The sequence below is a fragment of the Silurus aristotelis genome, assembly GCF_946808225.1.
Source record: "Silurus aristotelis genome assembly, chromosome: 24".
Lineage (NCBI taxonomy): Eukaryota > Metazoa > Chordata > Actinopteri > Siluriformes > Siluridae > Silurus > Silurus aristotelis.
This window is the reverse complement of record NC_139597.1, coordinates 5,340,458-5,352,811: the sequence shown is the minus strand read 5'-3', so window position 1 is coordinate 5,352,811 and position 12,354 is coordinate 5,340,458. Positions and strand designations below refer to the sequence as shown.

The window sequence follows — 12,354 nt, the reverse complement described above, 5'->3', positions numbered from 1 at the left end:
TGAAAAACTGTTCTGTGCAGCTGGGGTGGGATTTTGTGTTTGGCTGTAGGCTTCCCACCCAATCAATAGTTAGAAATCATGCTGGTATCTTGGTAATTTTTTCCATTGGCTAAAATAATAAAATCAAACTTTGATTGGGTGGGCAAGATGCAAAATTGAGCACCTCTGCCCACCCTTACCCCCTGATGATCATTATAATAAAGGTTGTGTTTCTTACTTCTTTAACCTATCAAACTTCCAGCTCCCAGACACACATTCCTTAATATTGTCATTTGTAATAGATGGAAAATAAAATGTTCAGTAAAAATCATTTAAGGACTTTAAGGGTTATAATAAAACATCATTAAGTTTTTTTTAATGATATCTGAGTGCAATCTTTATAAAACTTTGGAAACCATATTTGATGACCCATTTTCTCCCCTAGTGCTCAGTATAGGTGAAGGAGGATTTTGGGAAGGCTCAGTTAAAGGACGAACCGGTTGGTTTCCTGCTCACTGCGTAGAGGAGGTTCAGCTGAGACAGTACGACCCCCGACTAGGTAAGATTATACACATACACATACTTTTATTATATTATTGCATAATGCATATCAAGAGCTTTTGGGGGATGGGGTGTAAATAAAATTTCCTAAATCTTACTTAAAAATGTAAAAGAGGTTTTCAGATTTAAATATCATTAACATATTCAGATTCAAATATCATTAAAATATGAATTTCATTCGTGAAGTCAATTCCCTTTGTTTTTAAACTCTTGAAGTGTACATGAGGAAAAAAAATTTATATTCATCTTCACATAGTAAAATAATATTATGTTTCTCAACCAGTTTTGAAATGTTAAAATCTAGTTTCTTCCTAAACTGAAATAGGAGAAAATGACACCTAAAGATTCGCATTTGAAACGCATTTCTACTGAAAGATACCAACACACTGATTTTCTAGAAGCAACTACAGTACTATATATTGATTGAATGATATTAGTTATAGCCATAAATACTATTTCTACTGCATCATGTTTGTTAGACTGGCTCCTAAGATGGAAATAAAAAACATTCTACATTGTATAGTCAACATTTAACGCAGAGAATGTTGTTAACAGAAAAACTATTTCGGTCACAATAATGTCTGATGGATTTTCACATATACTGTATAGAACAACACGGGGGTGAATTCATACATGAACTGTTGAACATATACACACATAAGGATTATCATGATAGTATTCGGTATTTTGTGAGACCTGAAATAGTTTTGTTTCACAGAAACGAGAGAAGATCGCACCAAGAGGCTTTTTAGACATTACACAGTTGGCTCCTATGATAATTATTCCTCCTACAGGTACACACTTTCTTATTCCTCTTTTCAATAAATTCTGGTTTGAATTTAGTTCAGTTCATTTCAGTTTAGTTTTATTTAAATAGGGCTTTCCCATTGGACATTGTCCAAATGTGTTTGTAACATGTACTAGAGTTCAACGTGGTAAAAAAGGCTTGAACACTCATATTTACTCTACACATGCTTGGCATTGTGTTTTTCACCATGAAAAATGTTCTGTTTTATACAAATATGAAATGTGACAATCAGCAGAATCGGTTACACAATTGTTATTACACACACAGATATAGTGCTATAAAATATGAGCTTTCTATTAAATATATGAGAATCTAGTCGTGATCGTGCACTCACTCAAAAACCTGATCTCTTGTAGAAAGCAAGCACACCAGATTGATTTCTTTTTTTTTTGTAATGAAGATGATGCAAAATTTATGTTTTATCACTAACCTGTGTCTTCAGTGATTATGTAATTGAAGAAAAAACTGCCACACTACAAAAGAGAGACAGTGAGGGATTTGGCTTTGTTCTTCGAGGGGCTAAAGGTAATGGAAACGTAAATGGATATTTCTCTCACAGCGCCCACCTGTCAATATATACACACATGCTTATTATATGGCAATTGTGCTGTATGTGTGTCTGGTCTCTATTACTACCAGCTGAAACTCCAATTGAAGAATTTACTCCAACTCCTGCGTTTCCTGCGCTGCAATATCTGGAGTCAGTAGATCTGGATGGGGTTGCATGGAGGGCGGGGCTACGAACTGGCGATTTCCTAATTGAGGTGAGGAGCTATGGGATTAAAAGCCTGTAAAGTAAGTTAGTAAGAGCTGTTAGAATAAAACTGCTATTCTCTGGAACCCAGGTGAACGGGGTCAGTGTAGTAAAAGTGGGCCATCGGCAAGTGGTCTCTCTGATTCGGCAAGGTGGGAGTCGTCTTCTTATGAAAGTGGTGTCAGTGACCCGAAAACCCGACACCGGAGACGTAGTTCGCAAAAAGGGTATGTATCCAAATTCCGCAAAACACACCACATAGAATCTCTAAGAATCCCACTCCGCTGTAATGAGCAGTTTTTATATGTTATTTGTTTTGTTTGATGGCCTATCAGCTCCTCCACCACCCAAGAGAGACCCCAGCACGAGCCTAACCCTGCGCTCCAAAAGCATGACCGCAGAGCTGGAAGAGATGGGTAAAACACACACACACACACACACACACACACACACACACACACACACACACACACATGAGCCTTAAACCATTTAAACATAACCATAGCAATAGAATACCGAGGTTAACACAAGCTTGACATAATGAAAGATTATATATGGGAGACATGTAATGTCTGCTTTATGGAAAAATGCTTTAAAGTTGGATTTGAATAAAAGTTTATAGTATATTATTGTTATCTCGATTACAATGGGATTCCTTTGATATTTTTTTGGGGGGGTTAATCATCTTATACCATACAGTATATTATACTTATACTGTTGTGTCCATTTATTTATCCATATAATTTGTCCATAACATGGTTTGGGGTTTATGTGTTTTCATGATTTTTGGTCTTCTACTCTACTTATAGCAACTAAGACTACTACTACTAGCACTATTATTATTAGTACAAGGAAGTAGAATATCTGAAACTGATGAGTGTGATAATTGGGGTAAGGAGAGGTGGTAGTTTAGTGGTTAAGATGTTAGTCTTCCTATCAGAAGGTCATGAGTTCAAATCCTAACTGCCACTGCTGGGCCCTTAAACAAAATTCTCAACTGCTCAGTTGTGTGAATGAGATAAGATAAGGAATGGATAAAAGTGTCTGCCAAATGAAATAAATGTAAATGTTTTAAAAAATGCAAAAATTCTGCTGTGCTGTGGTTTCTTCTTGTCAAACTTTGACATGGGTATAATATATAGCAGTGCCAAAAGAGAACCAAGTGTCAGTTCATATTATCAATATTCACTCAGTTTGTTTCAATTGATTCACGTTGATTCATACCTGCTTCTTACCTACAAGCATCAAGGAGAAGAAGGGGAGGTAAGAAAAAAACATTCAGTATGCTGGGGGTATTTTCTGTGGTGTGTACTGTGTGATGTTAAATTGTACTGTATGTGTACATTGTGAAAAAGCATGTGTGTTTTTTGTATACACGTTTGTGTTTGTATTCAGTATTTTAGATTGCATTTATGGGTGGCAATGGCATTGAGATTGACATTGAAATTATGTTTGTGCTTCAATGTGTGTTTTGTGAACAAAGCTTGGTGAGGTGTCTGACTGTTTACAAAAGGGTCTTTTTGAAAAAAAATTTGAGTGTGTGGTTTTTGGTGTGTTCCCTACAGAGAAGTTGGATGAGATGCTGAGTTCTCCAAAAGAGACAGTAGTGGTGATGAGGCAACGGCCTTCAGACGCAGACTCCAGAGCAGCCACTGTGAAACAGAGACCGACTAGCCGACGTATCACACAGGCCGAGATTAGTGTAAAATATACAAACATATGCATATCAGATGATCAGATCAACATGATAATACATGATAAATATAATACTTTAACTTTTCTGCTTAAGCTGTTTTTTTTCTGTGTGTGCAGTCTTTGTTGGAAAGGCAAGGGATGCAAATATCTCCTGGTGTGTCACTTGGTGTGGATAAAAGTCACATGCAACTGCACGGGATGACCAGAACCAAATCATTTGGTAAAACCATAAATATTGTTACTGTATGTGGGCACGTGATTGCACAGTCAGTTTTTTTTTTTTATATCATATCTCAAAAATTTTACTTGTCAAACACATAAAATTTATTCAAGCTTCATATCTGACAAACATCATTCATTTGATTCAGGTGCACCAGAAGATGAAAGAATATCTGCTTTAATTGGGGAGCACCGCTTTCCAAGAAGCTCCTCAATGACTGACAGCTTTCGACAAGACAGTATTCCACCTCCACCACAAACTGCACCTCCTCCACCTCCTACACCATACTTCCTGGAATCGGGTCCTCCCCCATCTTTCTTGCCTCCTCCACCCCCAACACGTGCAGCCAATCAGACTCGTTCAAGCTTCCGGCCAGGTGCAGAGCCCAAGCTCCATGGTCCTGTCACAACAGACCGCCAGAGGAAGGCACGTTCTATGATTATTCTTCAGGACACCACCCACCTTCCAGTAGAGCCCGCCCCCATTCCCAGGCCAGCAACACCTACCTCTGGGGCAGCTCCTCCTGAGCGTGGTCGTAGGCGTGGCCAGGCTGTGGAGAACCCATATGCCAATGTGGGTCGACTAAGTGCAGTCTATACCCCTACCAAGCCCCAGCGCAGAAAGAGTCCACTGGTCAAACAAGGTCAGGTTGAGGAGGGCACAGCCGCCCAGGCTGGTACTGGTAGGGATCCTTCTCCCCTAGGAGGAGCTCGAATCCCTCACAGCAGCCGAGCAGAGCAGTTCCAGCAGCAGGTGCTCTCTGAGAGGGCTAGGATTACACCTCCAGGAGCTCGTCGCAGGACCAGTGTGTTCCTTTCTGTTGAGGGAAGCACCACCGAGCCTCAAACCACCCCCTTACTATCCCAGTCACATTCAGTGGATGAGCTGGCTGAGCTGCCCCCTCCAGCACCTATGCTTTCTCCTGGTCTGCCACCAGGAGGTTCCACATTTATACATCCTCTCACGGGCCGTCCATTGGACCCCTCCTCTCCATTAGCACTTGCTTTGGCTGCAAGAGAGCGAGCACTTAGTGGACGTACTACACCAACTCCCACTCCCACTCCCTCACCATCACCCACTCAGGGCAGAGTTGTGGAGAGACCAGAGACAGAGGGAGGAGTCACGCCACCTGCTGCTCTTGAGGCTTCACCTTCTGATTCCTGGAGGGAAGAGCCTGTAAGCATCACGACAGAAACTGCTAGTCCAGTGACAAATGGCAGCCCTGTATCTGGGCGAAGTCTGGAGGAGTCCATCGTGACACCAACCGTGCAGATTGTCCAATCAGCATTGATTGACACAGATCACAGTCAACCAGTAGTTCCACCTTCCATGCCTTCACCTGCCCCGACCCTTTCAAACCTGGCAGGGCGGAGCATGACGATGAGTTCAGAGGAGGAAGCAGAGCCCTACACAGTCACCTTGCCCCCTGCACTTCTCTCATCTAGTGATGAAGAAACAAGGGAGGAGCTCCGCAAGATTGGCATAGTCCCACCCCCTCAACCTTTTGCCAATGGCCTTTTAATAAAGGAAACACCCAAAGTCACTATCAGCATTTCTCCAGGTGCATCTCCAAGGCCTTCTATAGCAAAGATCTCCTCTGGCAAAGCAAGTGATTCCACTGCAGACTCCGGTGTCGAGGACCCCCACATGGAGACTACAAGTACTGTTTCCACAGTCTCTAGCATGTCCACCTTGTCGTCAGAGAGCACAGACTCCGCCCATGCCAGCAAGCCACGTTGTGGGGTGGGCCGCGGCCGCCCCGCCCATCTCAGGGACCCACTGCTTAAACAGTCGTCAGACAGTGAGCTGCTTCCACACCCACCCAGCACAGGCCCGGTTCGCCCACGCTACCTGTTCCAAAGACGATCTAAACTCTGGGGGGAGGAGCCTAGGGCTCAAGTGGGCATAGGTGATGATAGTAGGCCTGCTGCAATGGGAGCAGAGTTACTAAGTAAAGATTCACATTCTCTAGGCGAGGAGCCACCAATGGGAGCCCTAGACCCTGGCAGAAGGTCACCAGTGGGTGGCGCCAGGTAAGAAGCTACTGTGAGTCAAAAATCATTGCAGACACTTGGCCTTAATGGTTCACATATTTGCATGTACCACAGCAGTCTTCTCAACTGTTGAGCAGCACATACCACCACTGAACACGCCTGTTAGTGTTATACAGGTTTCGTTTACACACCTCACGCAAGCACATAACACACCTATATATGTGTCTCTATATGTCCTTGCAGATGTAAGGAGAATGGAGAAGAGAGTAAATCGTAGGTTATTAGCTCTGTGGGTAAAAGCAACCTCTTCTACCAACTAACTTTCACTAAAATACTTTACAGCTTCATTACTGAAACCTGCAACTTTTGTGCATGGCTTTTATTAAAGTCATATTAAATCCATAAATTGACTAATACTATGCTTTCTTAGCTTAAAGCATTAGATATACTGTAAATTGTATATTTGCAACCAAGTAGGGCTTTCAGCTATACCCTGAGGTAGTTTTTCCAAATGTGGTTGAAAATGAAAATTGTGAAGCCATAAATAGAACTGCATACTAACTGTTCTGCCTACATCACTAACTAAGTATACTGTCTTCATATTAAGATATTGTACCGTCAAATATAATGTCTTTTTCTGCACTGAGGATTTTGGTTAAATTATTTAACTTGCCCTCCCAAACCCCTGTTTCTGCCTGTCAGACTCTTCAGCAGCCTTGGTGAGCTCCACACCATCTCACAAAGGAACTATGGCACCACTTTCACCATCCGCCCGGGCAGCCGCTACCCAGTTACCCGCAGGACACCCAGCCCTGGGGCCACTCCAGAGCGAAGTGAGCCTCTGGGGCCAATGCGTGCATTTGGTCCCCACCACCATCACCATCACCACCATACTATTCTCAAGTCCTCCAGCCTGAGCCTCCCACAGGAGCCCAAGGAGGTGCGCTTTGTTATGCGGAGTGCCAGTGCTCGTGCCCGCAGCCGCTCCCCTTCCCCATCGCCCTGTGCCTCCCCCTGTCCCTCACCAGTTTTGGGTGCTCCACTCCTGGCCCTTCGGCCCTTCAGACAGCGCCCTCTTGCTCTGTGGAGCAAGTATGATGTGGGCGAGTGGTTAGAGAGTGTGGGACTAGGGGAGCATCGTGCCCGCTTTGTAGAGCATGAAATTGAAGGTGCGCATCTACCTGCGCTCACGAAGGACGATTTAGCTGAATTGGGGGTGACACGGGTGGGCCACCGGATGAACATTGAGCGTGCACTTAAACAGCTGTTGGAGAGCTCAGGAGCTTAATAAATTTGGGAGAATAGAGTTAAATAAAGTCCTTGCCAAATTGTACCACTGTCATTTGCAGGCCAGTAGCCAAACTGGCTAAATGATTCCTCAGCCTTACACAGGCCCTCCCTCATGACTAATACATTTGATTAAACACATTTAAGCACAATCCCAAAGCGTAAGACCTTTACGCTATTAAGTCACAATTGGTGTGTAGTCTGTAGACCTGTTGTGCTGTGTTTAAAAAATGAGTTGATCGATGGGCCACGTGCCCCAGAAGGGATCCATCTAGTTAATAGACTGAACTGGCATGGCTGCTATATTACAAAGAGTAAATGTAAAGATCTCAGTAATTCACTGTTGGGAGCACTTAGACCTTTTAAAGCCAATGCTTCCAAAGTTCCCAGGGTTTACAATTCATGATATTTATTCACAGTGTTTCAGTCAAAAATGCCTTGCAGGAAACTTAAAATTTCATACAACATACTAGATGAGGCTTGTAAGTGTACAAGTGACAATCTCCCCTTAAAGGTGCACTATGTGGATTCGAATTCTAAGCAATTTTTGCTTGACCAAGTAGGCCATATTTATTATTACTGTAAGACCTAAACTATGTGTGGATGTTTGAACCAGTTCCACTATTATTTCTTATCTAATCTGTCTGTGATTTTTGTAACAATGTACTCATTTGTAGCATAAAATGAATTAATTCGATAATGAAATAAAGAAATAAAGGCATGGAATAGCAAAATGTTCATGAAGCTACTGAAGTTTAACTGTCATGTCAGTAAACAGTATCACTTTTCAATAATTTACAATGATGTTCAGTGTAAGAATCCAACATAATGCACCTTTAACCCTGAAACAAACCTTTCATAATACAAGTGTGGCCTTGAGACAGTACTGCCGCCATCTAAATTTGATAAAGAAGAGTATTTTCAGGAATACAGTCAGTTTTATATGTATATGATATATGTGGGCGTATATATTCAAACAGAATGTATGAGTGTTCAATGAAATATGCGTCTTATGCCCTGTGTGTGTTTATTTTATCATATTTTATCTTTGTTAAGTTAAATATGAAATAATTGCATCAGCCCAATCATAGTTACTATCTCCCCTATAGTATTCCTTGTGATTTCTTAGATCAAAACTATTTGCAGTAAAGAAATAACTTTGTTTAACTTAGGAATCAGGTTAAAACACCGCTTATTGGTTTTTGTCCTTTATGAATAAATGTGAGGTGAGATTGTATATTGAGTATTTATTTTCAGTTAGAGAGGCACTTCAAATACTATGGGGAGTAGGTAGCAGTTTCGTTACCTTTTTGTGTTTTGGATGGAGTAACAAGGTGTCATGATTTAATGCCGATTTGTAACATTATTTGGTTAATAGAATGTTCTTTTGTGTAATTGGGAATTTTGGTATAAAACAGGCTTGGGTTGAGTCAAACGTTTATGCTACTTAAGGGCTTACAATCATGCTAATCGTGTTTATGATGCACATGTGGACTGACACGATTTTGCACATTTTAAAAGAAAGATGCTTGTATGTGACAATTATCGCTAAACATCAAGGAGTCTAAGAGGCAGGTTTTTTTTATTACACCAACCATGAAAATACAAACAAGGTAAAATTATTAAAATGTAAAAAAAAAAGGCTTTTCTTTTAATGCTGTGAAAACATCTGGGGACTCAGTTGCCCTGAAATCTGCCTTTTATGACGTACAAACCTTAGCACAATAATGCGCTTTACAATTAAATCCAATCTTTTGACACAAACCAAAGTAAGTGAGAATTCCAGTAACCCGATCCATTCGATTCTAACGATGAACGCAAGATAAATTTCACTTCTATCTGTCGCCAGAATCCTACCACGTAACTCAAGAGACTCACACTTGCCTCTCATCCAGATGATACATTTGCACAAAGTGGAGGGTGCTACTTTTTTATAAGCCATTTGCATAGAACACTGCTGTTCTCCCTTGCTCTCTCGCTCTTTCTCTCTCTCTCGCTCTCTCTTGCTCTCTCCTTTTCTCTCTCTTCCTATCAGATGCACAAACACATCCCACTCAAACACAGAATGATACACAGCTTCATCGATGGTTGACAGTGCCCAGTATGCAGCTGGCAGCCTCAGTATAGATGAAATATCCCATCAGGCTATAACAGATCTTGAGCGTGTAAGAGCTGTGGAGTTGCTAAAGCAATGAACTACTATGATGACTGGTCAGTGTGTGGTACCCACTTACTTGATTTAGGAACTTAAAGGACTTCTTCCTTTATACTTTTTTTTTTTTTTTTTTATGTATTTGTTGTATTCAATTTGGTAATTTAAAGTCTGACCATGTATGTTTTCAAAAGAATATTGTACCCAAATATGTAATTATATTTCTAAATTTATTGCTCATGGCTATGAGGGTGATTTTGGCACATTGTCCATCCTGGATGAAATGAAATGAAATGAAGTGAAATGAAGTGAAATGAAATGAAAGAGCCGGGCCATTTCTGTGTTGTGTTTATCCATGGTTCAAGTCCTGGACTTCCACAAAACTGCACTCAACACCACTTGATGTTTAGCCAATAAGCTGGATTGAAACGATGAGATGATGTGGTGTTACGGACGTCTGAATATGTGAACAATACTTTGAAGCAATTACAAAACAAAAAGCAAACAAAATATTGATTATTCTGTCTGTGTAGTTTGTCATGTGAGGTCGAAAAGGTCACGGGGAGATCAGGATCTTACACTTGAATACAGTTTTACCTAGATGCAGATGCAAGCAAGCGTCACGACCAACATCACAGCTTTCTAAAAATACGTTTTCATCTTGCGAAACGTGTTTACGTTGAAACTTTAACTACATGCCTTGTATGATGGTCTTTTTGGATAAAGGAAACATGATGAAACCTCGATTGCAAGTCTGAATGCATTACCCCCTCATTTAAAAGAAAACAAAACACTAATTCAAGTAAAAGGCTGTCTATGATGATGCAGGATGAGTCACTGCTTCTGCTGTTCTGGTCACATATTTAAGCATTTCAGCCAGTGACTGATAAGTGATGAGTGGTTTATACTCAGAGAAATCAGCAGTATTAGAGCAATTGGCAGCTATATGATAATCTGCACGGTTAGGTTTAATTGCTCTCAGATAAACTGTATGTTGTTTTTATTTTATTATTTTTATTATTATAGTCATTTGAATAATTCATGCTGCTTCCCCCTTTGTATAATAATCTAAAACTATGGATGTAGGAAACTCCATGTATGTATGCATGTATCTTAACCACAGGAAAAAAATGAGGCTGTTTATCCCTAAAAGTGAACCATGAGAAAAAAGTATTAGAAAGAATTCACTGATAGATACCAAATGTGTATATTAAATCAGCTAAAGAATAAAACTCATGGCTGTGAGTTATAGAAGAATAAGCCACCACCCAGCCATGTGATTCACCCTGAAGCTGAATTTCCTGTATTACAGTACAACAGGGATGTTTACAAAATGTTTAATTTGGTATTAAATAATGTGCCAAAAATGTAAAATGTACATATATTCACGTTTTAGTGAAAACAATTTACTTACTAGCATGTTTCTAGGAAGAAACCAGAGTACTGAGAGGAAATTCATGTGGAAATGGGAAGAATATGCCAAAATCTGCACAGACAGGAACCCAAACACAGAGCTTAAGATCATGCCAGGACTCGGGAGCTGTGAAACGTCAACACTACTCTTGCCACCTAGGATGAATTCAGCGTTCCATATTGCTTTAAATAAAACACTGATACTGATTTGGGGATGAACCCAAGGAAACTAGGCTTATTAACACAAGCTTACACATTGTTTAGTGAAACTACATTGAAATACTTAATGGTGGTACAATAGTTATTTTGGAATGTTTTTTTTAGAAGATGAATTCCTCCTAATAAGCAAAGACATTTATAGTATTTGGCAGACGCCCTTATCCAAAGAGACTTACAACTGAGCAATTAATGGTTAAGAGCCTTGCTCAAAGACCCAGCAGTGGTAGCTTGGTAGTGCTTGGATTTGAACTCATGACCTTCTAATCCAAGGGTCAATACCTTAACCACTTTGCTACCACCTCCCATTGCAACCGCTAAATGTATCATAGTTCGACATTTCCTTGTAGAGAACATTCTAAAACGTCACTGAAGGTTCATTTATTTCATCCTCAGTATGAAAGAACTCTTCCTGTGTACTATTTGGTTGTTGATTTTGATCCAGCTTTCACTTTAAAAGTGTCCTCCAAGCTAAAGTAGCTAATAAACCATCAAAGTTCTTGTTCTGAATCATGGGTTCCAGATCTTAACTTCATTTATATTTACGGCATTTGATGGACACCCGTTTCCCAAGCGACTTACAGGTATCTCGTTTGTACAACTGAAAAATTGAGGGATGAGGGTCTGGCTCAAGGTTCGAATAGTGGCATGCAGGTGGTCCTGAAATTTGAACTCACAACCTTGTGATCATAAAATCTGTGCTATAAGATTTGCATAAAAGAATAATATGAAACCAATATGCATAATTTGTGCCATTTCCTTTCTTTCTAAACGTCTAACCATTTACAAGAGATTAATAAAGGTTCAATCTGTTTAAGGTAAACCTGTGAACCTTACCCTGTATTTCTTTACTGTACTAGTTGCAATAGTGGTATGTTCTTCCTTTTTGTTCTGTGAGTAATAAAAAAGAAAATATTACAAATAGGAAACATCTGGAGGAAAACATGGGCCCTGACCTCTGGCCAGCCAAATTGTCTAGACATATCTGCACAAAGGATGCATCTTTTCTTCTATACCCAATACATTAGAGATGCTAGTCTAGTTGACTAATACATTCACTAGATGCCACTGTGGGGATGTCAGGCTAGTCAGACGGGTGGGAATAAAACAGTGAGTCATATGGTAAAGAAAGCAGCTTAATGTGCTGTCTTAGACTGAAAATATTTCAAACCAGATGATGCCACTCTTACAGTCGGCTGCAAAAGGCTACCCTGGAAATCTCTGACATGATTTTTTTTTTGCGTTTTCTTTTGCATTAATGAACCTTTAACACTT

General features: G+C 40.4%; 1 protein-coding gene across 24 annotated transcripts in view; it reads left to right on the top strand.

The window, feature by feature from the left end:
- Window positions 1-10,190, top strand: part of shank3b (SH3 and multiple ankyrin repeat domains 3b) — a 37,481-nt gene extending 27,291 nt beyond the window's left edge. For 6 of the 24 annotated variants that reach the window (XM_083528721.1, XM_083528730.1, XM_083528729.1 and 3 more), the window contains 12 exons: window positions 425-538; window positions 1,259-1,334; window positions 1,791-1,873; window positions 1,988-2,112; window positions 2,194-2,329; window positions 2,438-2,518; window positions 3,345-3,365; window positions 3,668-3,804; window positions 3,915-4,017; window positions 4,166-6,050; window positions 6,255-6,284; window positions 6,714-10,190. In XM_083528721.1, coding sequence (XP_083384847.1) covers window positions 425-538; window positions 1,259-1,334; window positions 1,791-1,873; window positions 1,988-2,112; window positions 2,194-2,329; window positions 2,438-2,518; window positions 3,345-3,365; window positions 3,668-3,804; window positions 3,915-4,017; window positions 4,166-6,050; window positions 6,255-6,284; window positions 6,714-7,299 — 3,377 coding nt within the window. In that variant the 3' untranslated portion in view covers window positions 7,300-10,190. Of the gene's footprint in view, window positions 1-424; window positions 539-1,258; window positions 1,335-1,790; window positions 1,874-1,987; window positions 2,113-2,193; window positions 2,330-2,437; window positions 2,519-3,344; window positions 3,366-3,667; window positions 3,805-3,914; window positions 4,018-4,165; window positions 6,064-6,254; window positions 6,305-6,713 lie in introns of all 24 variants that reach the window. The other 18 variants (XM_083528733.1, XM_083528714.1, XM_083528715.1 and 15 more) reach the window with 8 other exon arrangements.
- The last annotated feature ends 2,164 nt before the right edge of the window (window positions 10,191-12,354 follow it).